This window comes from Pinus tabuliformis, chromosome 7 (genome assembly GCF_031772625.1).
Source record: "Pinus tabuliformis cultivar Carrire ecotype Pingquan chromosome 7, CPIR1, whole genome shotgun sequence".
In the NCBI taxonomy this organism is placed as follows: domain Eukaryota; kingdom Viridiplantae; phylum Streptophyta; class Pinopsida; order Pinales; family Pinaceae; genus Pinus; species Pinus tabuliformis.
In genome coordinates, this window is record NC_142293.1 from 835,198,224 (window position 1) to 835,217,902 (window position 19,679).

The 19,679-nt window shown below is 35.9% G+C and overlaps 1 protein-coding gene across 1 annotated transcript in view; it reads left to right on the forward strand.

Moving 5' to 3' along the window:
- The window catches only part of LOC149250208 (ubiquitin-conjugating enzyme E2 20-like), a 37,885-nt gene extending 35,954 nt beyond the window's left edge, over positions 1–1,931 (forward strand). The window contains exons 4-5 of the mRNA XM_089453577.1: positions 1,676–1,735; positions 1,873–1,931. Coding sequence (XP_089309703.1) covers positions 1,676–1,735; positions 1,873–1,931 — 119 coding nt within the window. The remainder of the gene's footprint in view (positions 1–1,675; positions 1,736–1,872) is intronic.
- Positions 1,932–19,679: the final 17,748 nt, after the last annotated feature.

Consider the following 19,679-nt stretch of genomic DNA (forward strand, 5'->3'; position numbering starts at 1 on the left):
AAGAACACAATCAATTGCTTTTTCTTCTATTTCATTCCCATGTTGTTGTTCTTAACTTCCATGAGTGAAAGTTGTAGTTACTATGGCCTTTACTAAGGTTCAATACACATTGCTAGTGTCACTATTCTGCCTTACCTTACCACTGTGGATGTGCACACATGTATGTAATATTTGTTTTGGTCGGGTGAAGGGTATTGGCAACCTTAGCTCTAGGGATTTGCCTAATCAATTGGAACATCTGTCAAATCAAAGGCATGTTGTCGATGGGGAGGTCACATGTTCAAATCAAGGTCAGCCCCTTTGAGTTACCATAACCTCTTGCACCCAACGGTTGACACCAGAAAAATTTTGCAGGACCATTGCTCCAGCACCCCCTCAGCCCTGCCCCTCCCTTTCTTGCCCATAATAGTTGGATGAAAAGTGGTGTCAACTACTAGCTTTGAGAGAGACACACACACACACACAAAAATGTTCATTGTCAAAGCAACCAAAACAAGCAAATCCTACTGGCTTGCAAGTGCCTAAAGAACTTGGAAAACACAAAAAAAAAAACAAAAACAAAAACAAAAACAAGGGCACAAATTCTAAGCCCCTATCGCTTGACAAGTCCCAAACTTGCGCAACCATATAAATTAAATTGCCGGTAACCGATAGACATCAATCCATAATAAGCATTAAAACACACACTTCATCATACATCTCAAGTTGCTAAAATTTAAACTAGCAATTTCTCCTAAATGATCAAAGGTACACCAAATGAAGAGAAATGTGGGAAGATCATCTTGAAAAACAAAATCACTAAATATAAAAACTCTTATTTCTAATAGAATAAATTTTTATTTTAATTAGAAATAAATAATTAAAAAAACTCTGCCGTGTTGGGTTGGGCAAACATTGCTTAATTAAAAATAAATAATTAAAATCTACAAAGACAAATGAATATCAAGGATTTGCATAGAAGTTTTTGAACCAGTTATTTTCACACCAGGAATGTATTAACCATATATTCTATTGGAAATTGTTTTAAGTTTGTGGACTATGTAGAATGCATACTAATCTCATGTTTAATTTGCAATTTCCTTGTTTTTCTACTCCATTTTGCTATATTTTGAAGAATTGATTTTATTTTATTGCCAAGAAAAGAACTTTTATTGTGTAGTTCTTGTTTAATCTTTAGATGAAAATATATTGGCACCATAAATGGAGGAAAAGATATTGTTTATGAGGGCCTGACATATAAGCTTTCTTTGAGTTTTCCAAAGGATTATCCCTTCAAGCCTCCTGTAGTGAAATTTGAGACACCTTGCTTCCATCCTAATGTTGACAAGTTTGGAAACATATGCTTGGACATTCTTCATGTAGGTTTTGCTTGTTTTTCGTCTTTTCCTACGGCTACAACTAATCTGCAACTTGCAAGCACATAAAAGAACCAAGCATGCCATAGGAAATATTATGCTTGTTATGGTATGCTAGGCAATTTGTTACCTTGAGTACATTGATATGTAATGAGAATTGATTACAAGAAAAATGTCCCTTTGCATATGATGTTCGTACTATCCTGTTGTCTATTCAAAGCCTTTTGGGAGGTAAACATGAGCTTAATCTGGATCAACTTTGTAATTTTATATTCCTCTGGTTTTGTTTTCCAAACTCAACCAACTCTTTTATTGTGTAGAACCAAATAATGAATCTCCTCTTAATACCTTTGCAGCATCCATATGGAGCAATCAAGAAGGTAATGCTTGTGACACTCTTATTAAAATAAATTACAATTACTAATTGTATGGCAGGATGATTGAATTAATTTCGCTTTTAATAACTGTTTAGAGCTCTTAGTGTAATCCACTGATTACTTAACATAACAATGTGTAGACTTCAAAAATTCAGTGCTGAAACAGTATAAGGATGACGATGGAGCAACTGGTCAATAATTTCAATTCATATAGATTTCAAGATTCAGAAGTTTTTTTTACTTAAGTGAAATCAATCAAATTATCTTAGATGGTACTTCCATCTAGTTTAACAACTTTAGAGTGTATAGAAGTAATGGAGTTTAGGTAATTATATTATTTTTATTGTAAATATATTATTTATTAAAATTGAATTTAGGTAGAAAGCATACTTTGTTTCTCCTAACCAAATTTTGTGCCCATTTCCTGCACTTGTCCATGAATGCGGTACCAACATTGTTCATATGACCTTTAGAGTACCGCTTGGCTTGCTATTGATTTTATCAAGATTGTGGGAGATTATGAGATTGTCATTGATTGGCTACAAGGGTGGAACTCCCTTGAAGTTTTTTTGCTCTACTTTTGGATGCAAACACCATTGGATGGAAAACATAGCTGCCCTCTGCTCTTTCTTCAATGATATTTCCTTCATTCATGTGTACAAAGAACAAAAACATGGGCGACGATGCTCTGTCCAAGCAAGGATCACTCTATGTCTTGGCAAACTGTTTTTTGAATTTTTTATTGAAGGGTTTATATATAATTGAGGTTCTTTTGAGCTCTGAAAGCCCTGTTGGAGACACAGTTTTCATTGTATTAGAATTATATAACTTCTCAATTATAATAAAGAATGTATGTTTTTTTTCTGTAAAGAAGCAACATAAAGGCTTGCCAATGACCTTTCTAATTCCATAACCAATTCTGTAAAATCACTTGCGCTGAAGATAATACTAGTGCATAATTTATAGTATGTGATCGTTGCCACTAACTCTTCCTCTGCCAGAAGGATAATGAATACCAGTGTTCCTAACACAAGGCACATCAACTGTGCAAACCCACTCACTGCCATGATTGATTGATTGAGAATAACAATACATGGGAAATGAAATGATGATGAAGATTGAAGGCTTCACTATACGAACATGTGGGGAGAATTGGGTTGATGCCCAAACACATTCAAAGGCACCGAGTAAAGTACTAATGACTCGAGGTCTAGGCTAATGGATTTCTTCATAGGAAACATGAAAGAAATTTTGTGATATTGAGTTCTATGAAATCTTAAAATGTCGAAGAAATTTTCTGTTCATCTTTAGATAATATTCCACACTGAAATAAATTCAATTTATTTTACTAAAAGACGAACACAAATTTGTTTAAGGCAGGCTTATTCATTTCATTTTAAGCTAAAATTAAAATTAAAGCGAAATGACAACGTGTCTCTTCCAATGTAATGAATGCTTGCTTTCATCTAATGGTTGATGTTTAGGACAATGTGTCTCTTCCATTGTAATGAATTCTTGCTTTCACCTAATGGTTGATTATAGGAGGAAATCTCCCAATGGGTTACCATAGGCTTTTTGGTCGTGTAATTTTATATCATGTTCTCAGAATTCCGAAAATTTTCATCTCACCTATGTGGTAGTCAAAGAAATTTGATCTATCATATGTTTGGGATCACCAAATAAATTTTAACAAAGTGTGAACATCTTGATTTATGAGTACTCCTCCTTGGTACAGTAGCAGTGATAGACTTGCATAAATGGTAGAATTTAGTAACAAATGTGGTTGTGCTCGAACCAACGGTGGATAACAGTAACAATTGTTTGTTCGACAGTGCAAAACAAAATGGTAGATGAAAGTGGACGCTGAAGTGCTTCAACAAATCATCAAAATTAACTAAATTATAATTTTATTTAAATAATAGTTATTATTATTAAGGATAAAAATATTAACATATAAGTTAAATGCATATACATCTTAAAAAAACAGATAACAAGATTCTAATCACCAATTGAGTGGGACATGTGGCTAATATTCTAACCACCAAATGTGAAGAGTCCTATACATCAAGTAAATCTATTAGATACTCCCCCTTGGTGATCTACATCACTATGTCTAGAGTATGCCAATAAGAGAGGCCATGTTCACCCTACGCAATACGTGGACTATGTGGAATTTTCGATGCTTTGCCTCTGCGTGCAAGGGAGCAATAGATGAATGCACACCTCGACATATGTTTGCAGAATGGTTGAAGAGTTAGAAGGTTGACTGTAATCAGTGGAGAGTACATCAATTTGTGTTGGAACATTGCTCCCTAATGCACACATTCATCTAAGGCTTGGCTTCACCAAACTCTGGTATTGTCAGGGAGAACCCAAGGAGCTTTCCAAGTGCCCAACTTTTGATGCGATTTTTAGTGTGTTTTTTACATCCTCCCTAGTATTTGCATAGTCTCCCCGGATGAGATCCTCCCCAGTATTTGCATATGGTCCTAAGTGTACACCAATAGGTATTTGAAACACCCCATCTATTACCACATCCATGTGGTGAGCATGATCAAGGTATCCCCTTGCCTCTAGGTAGAAAACCACACGGTGTGTGTCCTTATAGGTGCCCATATGCACAAAAGAATGAAACATGAATGATCATTCAAGATATAATGGAGGTTGGAGTCATACATCCTAGTACGAGCTCTTTCTCATTACCCGCAGTCTCCATATTTAAGAAAGAAGGTAGTTGGCACACATGGCTCGATTTTTGCACTATCAATTAGTTTACCCTTGAAGACAAATTTCCATTTCCAGATGTCAATGGTCTATTAGATGAGCTTCATGCGGCACAAGTTCTTCACTAAACCGACCTTTTCTTAGGATACCACCAAACACAAATGAAGGAGGCAAACATCCCTAAAACAACCATTCACAAACATGAATGTCATTGTGACTTTCTAGTGTTTCCCTTTGGACTTTGCAATGCTCCGTCCACCTCTAAGAGCCCCATGAACAAGATTTCATGACCTTTCCTTTGTAATTTTGTGTCTTTATTCTTTGATGATAGCTTGATCCATAAAAAAAATTTGGATTCCCACACATAACATGATTATAGAGCCTTGTCACTCCTTGAGGACCACCAGTTGTTCATTGAGCATTCTAAACACGATTTTGGGGCTTCAAAATTTCAAATACCTCGGCCACATTATCAGTCAAGAATGGGTGCAAGTGGACCCCAAAGCAAGTTGAAAGTGTGTAAAATTAGCCACAACCCAAGACATTGAAGAGTCGGTGGGTTTCTTAGGAATTACGGGCTACTTTATGAAGTTTGTGGAGAGTTATGCTAAAATTTTCACCCTCTTAACAAAACATACTAAAAAATAATGCCTTTGTGTGGAATCATGTTGTTGACTAGGACTTTCCGACTTTAAAGGAAACCATGTGAACTGTACCCATTTTAGTCGTGCCCAATTTCCTTGATGTGATGCATTCGGCAGATGTCCTATAGATGTGTCGATGTTGTTGTGGGACAAAAAAAGGGGAAAATCCACCATGGAGAGTGAGATGATGGCTATATTTCATACAATTGATACTGGGCACCTGTATCCTATTTGGATGTTCTTCCAAGTCAAGATCGTCATTAGAGTTTAGATTATTTTCTAGACCACGAGTTATCATTCCTTGAGAAACACAAATGGGTTAGTAAGATGCATTGGTGTGATTACAAGGTCATATACAAGAAATTATATGTGGATCCTTCTTCGTTGCAGAAATATGAAGAGAATGGAACTCTCTCTTCACTTTACCCTTACAACAACATATTGGGTTCTCGAAGCTCGTTGAGAATGGATGACAATTAACATTGTGGTTGAACTCATCCAAATGCTTTAGGAGGGTCACAATCCCCCTCAGGGGTATAAATTGTAGTATAATACCTTGAAGTATAAAGGGTGCATTTTCCTGGCACAAACACGTGATTTAAAATAATGGATCTTAGAGGAGTTGCATTCATCCCCTACAATGATCACCTTGGTTTTCACGATACCTATGAATGAGTTATGCACTTTTGCTTTTGGAAAGGCATGAAAACACTAATTTATGCTTTTGTAGATACATGTGGCTCTTATTGACGGATGAAGGGTGAGACGGTGAAGACCCCTATGGCATTACAACCCCTACCAATTTCAACAACATTCTAGATAGACATTTACACGATTTTTATGGTGAACCTTCCTAAAGTAGAAAATAAATAGGTCATCAGAGCACACATTGACTACCTTTCTAGATATGTGCCCTTTTTCACCCTATCACACCCGTTAACACCTATAATCACCCACATTTTCATGGACCCAATTTTTAAGTTGCATGTCATGCCCACTTCCATTGTGTTGATTCGTGACCTTGCCCTCACCAACAAAATCTGCCAAGATCGATTTAAACTCTAGGGTACGCAACTAAAATGAGAATCGACTATCATCTCCAAACTGGTGGGAAAACACATATGGTCATTAAATGCTTGGAAACCTATTTGAGATGTGTTGCTTTAAAAACACGACACTAATGGGCATAGCGACTAGACTTTTTGGAATGGAAGTATGTTACCTCTTATTATGGCATGACCAAAATGATGCCATATGAACCTATCTATAGCAAAAAATTCTTGGCAATGGCTTCATATTTACCAAGCACATCCAAGTTGCATGAAGTGGATTGCATGCTTCACAGTAGAAAAGTCGTTCTCCACATGCTTAAGGACAATCTGGTCATGTATCAAAATGGAATGAAGCAACAAGCTTATTAACATTTCTCGAAGCTTTCTTTTGTATAAGGGGACTAAATTTTTCTTCACCTTCAACCCTACAAACAAACATCTCTGAAATATAAAATGCATAAGAAGCTCCCGCTGAAATTCTATGGACCCCGTTAGACCATCTAGTGCATTGGACAAGTTACCTACAAATTGGCTCTTCCATCCCACTTCAATATTATAACATCCAATCCTTCATGTGTCTTGTTTTAAGAAGATAGTGTGATTGAATTGCAAAGTGTAAACTAGCCTACCTGAACTTGCTGAAGAGGGGTTTGTCTTGGCTATAGCAAGAGTTAGTTTTGGACACCATAGAGTGTCAATTATTGCTACCACGTTGTTCGAGATGTGTTGGTCCAATGAAAAGATATGCAACCAAAATATAATACCTATGAATCGACGATGATTTTACAATTGTTTATACACCTCCAGTCATAAGGACAATGTCACTTTGGAAGGATGAGGTAACATTAGGGTCCTACTCTCACCTGCTTACTCTGGGGATACTTAGGTGTTAGTCAACTAAAGTATGAGAGAAACTTCATTGTGTTACCCAATCATGGCAATTACAAGTTTTGTTTTCATTCCATTTACACAACGAGAGTATTTTCATAGATTAATTTCTTATCTTGCTACTATGATGGTTCTCAGCCAATGACCTTTCACACCAAACAACATCATTATACCTTTATTGCATCATAAGATAAATAATGTGTATGTATATATCAACCATTCAGTATTAAGGTTATGAAACTTCCTTTTTCTTCTCCATTGTCATAGTTGTCATGTTACTATCCATTTTGTTCATATGGAACCAACAAATCCACTTGCTTGTTCTGGTGTCTTCTTTTGTCCCCTTATTGCCCTTTTTTTTTACGCGGGGTTTAACCAAGTCTTGCACTTCCAAATGGATTTTACTTCAGCTCTTCTCCAAATCTCCTTTTCCCACACTCAACAAACACCAAGAACAAAACATAAAGGACAAGAATAAAGAAGAAACTAGGAACAATAAAAATGTCACAACACAACACATAATAACAACACAAGGTAGCATGGCCATGCTCAAGGTGAATATTCCAAACAACAAATAAAACTCGAAGCCAACAATAACATATAAACATGTAAAACATTCTTGAACCCACAACAACTCAATCCCATGAGTTATGGTGTTCAGTGAATCATATAGACCGAGTCTTTTCCGAGGTTTTATGGAACCTCAACAATTCAACATCCCTCGAAATAGTTCATGGAGGGACCTTTTAATTTCTTAGAGAGCTTGAGGGGATGATCCCTCCTCTCCTCCCATTTTATACATTGGTGGTTCATGTGCCCGGAGTCCACATGAAATACTCTTCTTCTTCTTTCATTATTTGTTAGGACAGTCTCTTCCCAAGTGTCCCTCTCCATGGTACCGTCATGAAATTGGATTTAATTCCTTTTCAGCCTTATGAGGTCTCTTTATGGCCTTACCATCATGAAAATCCTCTATATATTCAGAGGATGAGGGTTGTTGCAAAAAAAATTGCATGTATGACATGTGTTTTAGTAACACCGAGCTCAACTTTTCCTACATGTTTTGCTTCATGTCGAGCCTTTCAATTTCTGCCTCGCAACTCTTCAGCTCAACCTTTAAGCTCTTGAAAGCTTTTGCTCTTTTAGGGGAGTTTCCCCTCTCTTGTTCATGATGAACTTGGTTCATACAATGTTGTACCATACTGTTGTCCATGCATTTAATTCTTGCTATAATTGTGTCTTCCTATGTGTTGTCACACACACACAGTTGTTAGTTTCACTAATAGAAACAAATTAACTTGCTACCTCATCATGCAAATACCAAGCATGTTAATATGAAGCATGTTGATCTGTTGCTTTCCACACATCTAGAATTCATGTTAGTATGTTACAAGAATTAAGAAATGCAAGTCAACCTGTCTATAACCAAGCTATCACAAGACTGGAAATCAACCTTTTACCAAGGCTAACAACCATGACATCTGCAAGACTAAAATTAAATTAGAAAATAATTTAATATATCACTATCTACTATCTTCGTAATTTAACAATTATGATAACAATACAGATATGCATACACATACATTCTGCGATTGACACATAATCATTGATCACAATGATACAAACAACACCTACATGCAAAACACAGGCAACCACTAGAAAACACTGCAATTTATAACAAAGTTCCAAAATTTTTAATCCTCAAAGGTCTAGTATAGAACCTTTGATTTTTCATTTCGTCTACGTTAATTCCATCCAATCCAAGTGTTGAACTTGGATACTTTAACATTATTCTGTAACATACTCGTGTTAGTTTTGTGGCATCGAATGTGTTCTAGCCAAGAAATTTGTTGGAGAGGCTAGAATACTTGTATTCTCCAAAACCCAAAAATCGTTTCTGGAAATTCCACCTAGAGACGACTTAATTAAAATAATTAATCAGTTTTTAATATTTCCTAAGTCTAAACTTAGGAAATATGATTAATAAAATGGTATTAATTAAGTCATGGTGAAAATCTTCTAGAAAAATTCTTGGATCGAGTTCTAGTTAATCTTAGCCATCCATTAAGTTTTAATTGTGCTCGTGGATGTCTCAACGAGAGATTATAAGAAGAAACTCGACGAGGCTTGGAGAAAACACACCAGTAGTTTGATTTCACTCGCAGACCGATTTCCAAAGTAGCAACACTGAGTTTCCGAAGAGAGAGCTAGTGAGCTTGAAGCAGTGACAGAGGAGAAGGGATAGTAAGGCCGGAGGAAGTTTTTCCAGTTCTGGTGAGTGCATTGCAGAGAGGGAGTAAGTGCCATAGAGAGGCAATGCAGAGCCATGCAGAGGTAGCGTAGTGCTTCAGTGGGGATTTCCTATTTTGCTGGGGAGAAGCAGTGGTTCAGTACCAGAAGTTGGAGAAGCAAGAGTCCAGAGGCTAGGAGGATCCATCTTCTAGGCAACAATTGATTAGATAGTGAGAGGGAAAGAAATTTCGAGTTGTGGGACACAACACTGTGTAGGCTGACGCAGTGACTGCGCAAAGGAAACATAGAGCATCTCAACTTGAGCCAAGGTTAGTGTCGGATCACCTGTGGGATTGAGATTTTTCTCACTAGATTTATTGTCAGTCATTTCTCTATATGGATTGCTATATTTGAGCATCCATAGTCTTGTACTCAGATTTACTACTGCATAATATTAAAACCCTCAGCTGCTGCACCAATTTCCCGAGTTGGGTTTTTTCGGGGACTTAGTCCAAAAATAATTGTGTATTTGTGTGTGTGTGCATTTATTCTTCCAACATTTTTATTTCTTCCCGCATTATTTTATTTGTGAAGGTTGCAGTGTATTTACTTCGATATTTGTCGTAGCACACAATAAGTAAATTGTTTAATCAAATTAACAATTAGAAGAATTAACATCAGTTGTTGCAATAGGATTCGAGTTAGCTGATTTTTCACAACTCTAACACATTAGCACACAGTGTTAGAGTCCCAATTTCTCATCTCCATAGGTCCAATATTGAACCTATGCTATGATACCTTTTTGTAATGCTTCGTCCCTCCCCCTTGGACTTTCGAATTTGTATGGGAGGTGTTACCTCGCTTTCACCCGATCTCCATGGTCTCGTTATGGAGATGGGCTTACAAAATTACTATTTTCCCAAAATTAGCACAAACAACTTTGGACTACACCATCACCTTCAGCTCATTGAGAGATTTCTGATGATATAAATTTTAGGCAAGATCTTCTAGAGAAATCACATAGAAATATTAGGGTCGACCCATTCCGAACCCCTATCAAGGTTCATCATGAATCACAAAAGCATCCAATCTAATATTTTATCCCTATACAGAAGGGATGTTTCCAACCAAGTTCGTCTTTTTGAACGAATGAGGTTGAAGGTTGCAAAGAAGATTTCAAATCTAACGTTTCTCAACTGCTCTGAAATTTTTAAGACAAGAAGGGAATTGGACAGGTTGTCAAAAGAATTACTCACGTTGCATTTAATTCTGTCCAATTCCGTCTCCCCTTCGCTCTGGTCAAAGGTTGATGCTGGTTTTGCACTAAAAGTCGTGCGTATTGAGGAAGAGGCCAAGTTAAAACAAACGAATAAATTCGATAAGTTGTGTGAGAAGCATAGGCCATCTTCCAATGGATGTGATTCACATGATCAGGGTTTCAGTAGCCGCATCAACAATGATCAGAAATCAACTCTGCTTTCTTGGTTATAGAGCGGTTCGTTGGGTTCCTCTGAGCATTGTGATACCGTTGCCTCACTGGTTTCAAATTTGGGCTCATTGAGTGATCAAGAGAAGTATATTCTTGGTGTTTTTCCTGACGTTAGTTCCAGCCGTGGTTCCGAGGAAGCAGGGAATAACATTCCTGTGGTTTCTCAGAATGTGAACTCGGTCAAGATTGGTTTCTCCTCCAACAATTCAGAAGAAGTAGGTAATTTCGTTCCCGAAATTGTTGTAAATTTTGATCCCTCTCCTTCATCCCCGTGCTCCTCTTCTTCTTCCTTTGGCATTTTACCTTCCCTTTCATTTCCTGAGCCTCCTCTCCTTTCTGTGGGTGAATCCCTCCAATTTTCTCGCTCTGATTCAGTCTGTGGCATTCTGAGCGACCATTGTTCCTCCTTGTCATTACACCCACCCCTTGTGCTTTCTTGTTATTCTCCCCCAGATATTCCTCAACCTCCTCGGTCATCCGCTTCTGCTGTTCCATCCTCGATTTTGGAGGTGACCGGTTCTTCTCAGTTCGTTGACTCTTCTTTTAATTTGTGTGATTTGAGCGGATTTTCTAATAGGGATTTTTATTATTCAAAAAGTTACTAATAAGAATATAAATGATAGTAGTATTAAGAGTAACATTAAATATTGTAATTATAATAAATCTCATTACTTTAATTCTAATGGCATAATTTTCAATAACCCTAGTAACATAAGGGATTCTAATTTTATTGATGATTTTTTATTGTCCTCCTTTTCTAATAAGAATAATAATGATACTAATTCATTATCCTCTTCTTTTAATAATAATAATAATAATAATAATAATTACTTTAATAATAAAATAATAATAATAATTCTTTTAATAATAATAATAATTTATTTGTCTACTCTTTTAATAATAAGGTTATTAACTTTTCCAAATTCTCTTTCGATCTGTTGGTTTATAGTCTTTTTGAGAAAGGATTGAATTTTTCTCTTGCCCCTAGAAAGATTCTGGTTGAAGAGATCATCTACTCAATTGAATACGACATCAAGGAGTTGCCTGATCACATCAAGGATGTCATTAGGCAGGATTGTTCCGTTATTCTTAGGAAAATTAAGCTGCCTAAGAGCAATATTAGTTAGTCCAAATTTGATGCCCTAAAATCCTTAAACAATAACCCCGATGTTGTTGTCCTTAAAGCAGATAAAGGAGGAAGGGTGGTGATTTTAGATAAAGATGATTACCGGAGGAAGATGTTAGATCACTTGTGCAACAGTGGGAGCTATAGAAAGCTAAATAAGAACCCCATTAAAAAGGTTTATAAAGTTGTTGCCTTGGCTATTAAGTCTAATAAATCTATGAGCTCATTAAGTCACAAGCTTATAGAGAGAAACCCTCTCACCCCGAGGATCTATGGGCTTCCTAAGATTCACAAGGAAGGCACCCCGCCAACCCCCCCCAAGACCTATTGTCAATACCATAGGTGGGCCTACTTATCTCCTTGCTAAATATTTAGCTTGGAAGCTTAAACCTTTGGTGGGTAAGTCTAGTTCTTTTGTTAAGGATTCTTTCTCTTTTGTGGAGGAGTTGAAAGAGGTGAAATTTGAGCTTGATGATTTTATGGTTAGTTTTGATATTTTTTCTCTTTACACTAACATCCCTATTAAAGAAGCTATTGATGTTATCAATTGCATAACAGATCCTGATACGACCAAGTTGGTAGAGATTTTCCTTACCTTGACCTTCTTTAGTTTCGAAGGCGAATTCTACGAGCAAATGTGTGGGGTAGCGATGGGTTATGGAAGATTTCGAGTCTGGAGCTTTAGCTACGGCTCAATTTAAGTCGAAAATTTGGAAAAGATTTGTTGATGATACCTTTAACTTGTGGCCCCATGGTCATGAGAAATTATAATTTTTTTTCAAGCATCTTAATAATCAATCTAATTCCATCAAATTTACCATGGAATCTGAGGTTAATGGAAGCTTACCCTTCCTTGATGTGCTTATCTCCAAGAAAGATGATGGTTTTTTCTCCCACCAGGTCTTTCATAAGAAAACCCACACTGAACAGTATCTTCATGCAAAATCACATCACTTTCCAGCCCAAAAACTAGGTGTTCTCAACACTCTAGCTACTAGGGCTTTAAGGGTTTCTGATAAAGACCATCTGGCTGATGAGAAAATCCATCTCATGAATGTTTTTAAGAAGAATGGTTATAATAAGTCCCAAGGTATCCGAGCCTTTTTAAAAGCTATCCAAGGACCTAGGACTAAGAAAGAGCCTGGTGAGGTGGCCTCTAGTGTCCAACTTCCCTTTATCCAAGGGACTACTAACAAGATTGCTAGGATTTTGAGGAAGCAAAAGGTAGTCTCCACCTTTAGACCTTTAAAAACCATCCATGGCTCTTTAAGATCTGTCAAAGACCCTGTGGATCCCAAAAACATGAAGGGTGTTTATTTGATTCCATGTTCTTGTGGAACCCCCTACATTGGAGAGACTGGTCGTTCCATTTCACAGAGAATTCAAGAACATGTAGCAGACCTTAGACATTGTAGGACTCGCTCCTCTTCTCTAGCGGAACATAGGGAATTGTGAAAACACCATATTTGTTTGGAGGATTCTAAGGTCCTCTCTAGGGTTGATCATTTCCATCACCGTAAATTAAGAGAAGCCACTGAAATTAAGAAGAGGATTGGTACTCTTAATATGGACGATGGATGGAATATTAGCAGTTCCTGGGTCCGCCCCCCTTTATCCCTAAACCCTATATTTTTTCTCCCCTTCTTCATTTCCCTCTCCAGTTCGGGTTTGTGTTTGTTTTTGTCTTTGATCTCCTTTCCTTTATATGTTTTGATTTTTTGTTTTTATTAATAAATTTATCATTTTTTTTGTAAGCTTGGTAGGACTACATCTTCATCATGTCCAACTTCTCACCACGATTGGGAAGGGATAGCACAAGATTTGAACCCAAGACTTCCGGTTCAATGGAACTTCATTTCCACTGCCATTGTCAATTGAGCTACCCCAAGTGGGCATGGATTTATCAATTTTATTAATACCGTTAGTGTATATTTTTTCTCTTTCTTAATAATTATATGGAGTTTTTATACTTACAATTATTTAATATTAATATAAATTTAATTTATAAAGTGAAAAATAGTTGAATCTTATTTTATATATATATATATATATATATATATATATAATTACTTTTGCAACATTATAATTAATTTATTTAATATAATTAATCTCCTAACATCTACTTTATATTTTGTAACCCGTTCTTAAACCTTAGAGCATCATTTTAATTAATTTTCGAATTATTCTTACTACATTAGGAATTAATTAATTTAATATACTTTAAAATAAATAAATGCCCAACAACTACTTTATAAATAGATAATATTTTGTAACCAATTCTTACCCATATAGGATTATTTTAATTAAATTCATATATATATATATATATATATATATATATATTCCTAACAGCTACTTCATAACTAAATATATAATATTTTAATAAATAATTCCTAATTGCCAATTTTAGAATATTTTATTGACTAGTCACTAATGACTAGTTTTCAACGGCTAACTCTGGGCAATGATGCATCCATGTTATTTATTCTTGAAGACTGATTGATTTTTTCACCTTGTCCCGAGGATGAACCACATTAGTTGGTTCAAAACATCAACCAAATCCTAATAATTTGAGTAGTAAGGGGTTTTCGTAGTGCATTATATTAGATATCAGTATTTGGGATCAACTGCGTTAGGTAAGTCATTCATGTATGACCATTTCCATCAGAGATAGTTGTAACTGACTAATTTCTCATGATTTTTTAATAGTCCACTTAGCACTCATTGCATTGGGTGATGCTTGCAGGGGTGAAGAAGTGGAATTGAAACTAGTGAAATGAATCACATAGCATCAATCATCACTTCCGGGACTTACACCCGGTAACTGAGAAATTAGTCAGTTACGACTACCACTCATGGAAATGGTCATACATGAATGACTTACTTAACGTAGTTGATCCCAAAAACTGATATCTAACCTAATAATGTGATTAACCCGAAAGACATTTATTTACAATATGGATCACAAAAGTCTTAGATCTAACATATTATATATTGTCAAAATCTTATAAGAATTTTAGAAAAATAAAAATAAATAAAGATTAAATTTATATATAACTATTTAAATAAATTGCTTATTTAATTATTTATTGTGACCCCTTAATGTTTCTTTTTAGTTTTTATATTAATATTTTTTAACCATTGCCATTGCATCTTTGATATATATTAGTGATATGTTGATATTGATCAAAGCGTCGACCCTAATGTTTCTGTGTGATTTCTCCGGAAGATCTTGCTTAAATCAGAATCACAGAAGCATCTAATCTGATGAATATATATATATATATATATATATATCTATATAATTAAGGGGTCTCTCACCCAGGTGGCCAACTGAGAGGAGGCTTATTATTTTTATTTTTATTTTTTAAATTTTAAATTTTTATAATTATTTTAAATTGGTTTTTCTTTTTAAATTTAAATTTAAATTTTTATTTTTATTTTTTATTTTTTAATTTTAATTTTATTTGTTTTTCATTTTTAAATTTAAATTTTATTTTTTATTTTTTTGTTTTGAAATTTTATTATTTTTGGTTATTTTTTTCTTTAAATTATGTGATTTTTTGAAAAATTTCCCTTATTTATTTATTTTTTGATATTTTTTTTGTTTAAATTTTTTATTTTTACAAGTTAATTTTTTTATTTTTTTTTAGTTGTTTTTTTTCTTATGTGTGTGTGTGTGTTTTTTTAACCAACATGAAAATCACCAACATTTATAAAAATTATCCACACTTAATACATAAGAAAATTTAAAGTGCCAAAAATATATTAAAAAAAAAGTTATTCTGAATAACCACTTTTCAAAATCAAGTGTTTTTTTTTGCCACCTAAAAAAGGCGAGTAATCAGTAATTTTCTTGTTTGATCGATAATTATGTTGTACCTGAAGTTGGAAGGTCCATGAGTTTGTGCATGAAGGTACCTCTATTGTCTCGTTGATTGATTCATCCTCTGCTGGTGTGGTTCCTTGGGGTAGATGAAGTTATTATTCCAGTGAGGAGCTCCTCTCTGGTTTTCTCCCTTTTGTCTTCATTGATTCTTTCTTGGTGCAACTTCGCATTGCTACGAGGTTCCTCAATTCTCGCGGACCTGAAATTCATCTTTCCCATAGAAGATTCCTGTGATCTGGGTAACCTAAACCTGTTTTGTTTCTTGGAGATCTTTGATTGCTTAGAATTTGATCTAGATTTCTTGTTCCTTCTACATATTTCTCATTTAATCCTTTTTTGATCTTTATTTTTTCAAGATCTGTTCTTAGAGAGACAACCTTTGCCTTGAGACTTTGACAGTTCTCTTCCCATTCATGGATCAAATCTTGAAGAACCTCTTCTTTTCGTTTGGCTTCTTCTAGTTTGACTTTCGAGAACAAAATTTCATCTTTGTATGTTTTTGAGATCGTTTCCTTCTTTACCTTGAACAACTCCTCCTTTAATTTCTTGTTCTCTTCTTCTAGTTTCTCACACGTTCCTTGTTTTTCTTCTAGTAGAAGAGCTAAACTATCTTTGCTTTTAATGGCTTCTTCAAGTTTTTCTTTTTGATAAACAAACTCCTCATTGTTAGAGTTGTACATACCTTCTTCATCACATTGTAGTTATTCTCTCAGTTACTTATTGTTTTTCCTTGCTTTCTTTAACTCATCAAGAGCACTGATGAGTTCCCCTTCAAAGTCCACCATTCCTTCTTCTTCTTCTTCTTCCTCTTCAAAGTAAATAATATTTTGGTTCTTGGACTCTGTTCCAAATTCCATAAGTAAATACTTATCTGACTCATCCTCCAAAGAGTTTTCACTGTTTGACTCTGGTGTTGAGCTATCCTCTTTGGAGTAAAGCCATTTTTTCTTATATAACTTCTTCTTATGATGTTTCTGAGACTTGTTTCCAAATTTCTGATTATCTTCCTTTTCAGCCTTTTCTTTGTAAGGGCATTTGGATGAAAAATGTCCAACACTTCCACAGTCAAAACACTTGAAAGGGAAACTTCCCTTTATATTTTCCTAAGCCACGCTTCAGTTTCCTGGCTAATTGAGCTAGCTCCTAATCAGATTCACAACTGAAGCAATCTTGGCGATCTTTGTGCTCCTTGGCCTTCTTGGACACTTTGAACGCTGCTTCCTTAGGTTCAGACTTTTCTCTTCCTACTCTCATCTCATAAGTTGTGAGAGTACCAAGAAACTGATCCATCTTGAGATTCTTTAAATCAACCATCTCTTCAATAGCCGAGATTTTGGCATTAAATCTCATGGGTAGAGATCTTAAGACTTTTTGAACAATCATATATTTCTTGACTTCTTCACCAAGTCCTCTAATCATACTGGTTACTTCATCAAATCTGAGGAATTATTATGCTATGTTTTCATATTTACTCATTTTTAAGCTCTCAAACCTCATTCTAAAGGTTTGAAATTTGGCATGCTTGACTTTGTCATCTCCTTCATGACTCTGATTGAGCTTCACACACACTTCCTTAGAATACTTATAGTTCATAACCTTTACAAGTTCTGATTGACTAAAGCCAAAGAGAATGGCGTTCATGGATTTAGCATTATTTCCATACAATCTTTTACCATCTACATTAGTGGGAGGAACATCAAGGACATTATAGTCTACTAGTATAGAAGTCCAAACATCTACTCCTAGGGACATAAAATATGCTTCCATCCTTACCTTCCAAAAGGCGTAGTTTGTCCCATCAAAGACTGGTATTATGCTTGAGTAAGCCTCTTGACTCTCTTGCTTAGACATAATTCCTTATGGATCTACCTTCTAGTGGTTAGACTGTTCCTAAAGGAAATTAGATGTGATACTAATTGTTGGAACAAGGAATTACTGGAGGGGGGGCGGGGTAAATCAGTAATAGTGAGGTTCTTAAAACTTTTATTGAATATGTTTTTAGTTCTTTCTTTCCTCTACTATCTTATACTTATGAGAGCATTCATACATAAATAAAATGAGCAAAAAGATGAAGCATTCATATGTACATATAATCAATCACATGAGCAACATACACATATTGACACTAGTATTTTCACGTGGAAACCCAAAGGGAAAAAACCACCAATCTGTTTGTTGTTATGATGTAAATTAAGCACCTACTTAATTACATCAGTTTGTTTGTGAGAACCCACTCACAGGAGGCACCGACCCCCTTAGGATAGCAAGAACCTACTTGCTAAGAGGCACCAACCTCTTATGAATGCAGGCCACCACCTGTTCTTGCCACTGTTCTACTTTTCATACAATTTTCAAACTGAAAACAAAGGCACATACAAATATAGAAAAGTACCAAACTGATTTACTGCAGAATCAACTTCTTCTCTCAATCTTCCACTGTTCCAAAGTCTCTCTCAGCCTCACACAACAACTCCCTATTCTTTGCACTTATGTGTTCCATTCCACAGGTTCTCTGCATTAAACTGCTTCAATTCAACACTTGGGCTAGTTGCTCAACTCACACACACTCTGCTCTCATTCTTCAACACTTGCAACAATACTCTCTTCCCCCACTCTTCTCAATGGCAATCACTGGTTTTGTTCATGTGTTGCACACTGCTCAATGTTACCTTTCCTACATGTTACCTCACTTCCCTAGTGTACCTCTACATAGCTCCTCCATGATGTTATTGCGTCTAATGCTGCAATTCCGCTACCTCATTAAACTATGAATATGGGCATTTGTGCTCTTTACCGACTCACTTTGTGGTTCTTCATGTTGAGAATTAATTATTAGCCAATACTGCACACTTCAGCCATGCATTGTCCTCTATGTGGATTAAATTGTTGTCCCCGAGGCTCTCCATGATTATTCATGGCTCTCTGAGCTTGACTGTACCTTAGGATGGCTTTTCTTTTAACCTCAAGATAGGCTCGACGCTCTTATCTGTGACTCATTGTCCTCTTTGCCTTGACACATCGATCTCTGCTTATCCCATTAACTCCATTAATAAATTCCTTTGACCTGCATTTAATATCAAAGCTGCCAAACCATTCATCCTTTAGTACATTTGTACAACAATATCAGGGCTTCTCACATCGTAACTTTTGTTAAAAAAGACTTTACGAAATTGTGGGGTCTCGAGGGTCCGAGCCCCTTCTTGTTTTTAATTATGATGGGGTGCGATGACTGGGGGCTTAGCACTTAGGTGGTAAGGCTTCCAAGCTCCTGCTGGGGGCTTATCACCTTATGTATTTGCTCTCCCTCTTGATTCTTTGAGCTAAGTGCTAGCCACATCGGAGCTCTTATGCATCATAACTTTTTCAAATTAATTATAGAGGAGTTCTGAGGTTTCAACCTCCGAAATACTTTTCTCATGGCACCACACAACACTTAGGTGCTCATCTCTTCTCTACGCCCTTGGTCCTTTGGTTCCCCTCGACCAGATGCCAAACTATATCAGAGCCCCTATTATCGACATTCCTCTCCAAATTACAATTTCGGAGGAGTCCTGAAATTCTGACCTTCGAAATACTCCATAGCACCTTGGTGCTAAGTCACGCTTCTACATCCTTGGTTTCCTGGGTGTCCTATGACCAAGCGCCAGTCTGCATCGAAGGTCCTTTATTAGATTAAAGTTTTTTCACAAGAATTAAATGATAGGTTACAAAATCCTGACCTCCGATATACCAACCTCTGAGATGAGATCATGTTGTCGTCATTTCTCCACATGGTGCCTCCTTAGTGGTGACACGTGTAACCTAGATTTTCCACAATAGGTTACTGAAAAACTCAAATCAAACTGCCACGCGTCCATCGTACAGTCGCATCATGCTGACATCATCTACCATGTCAAATTCATA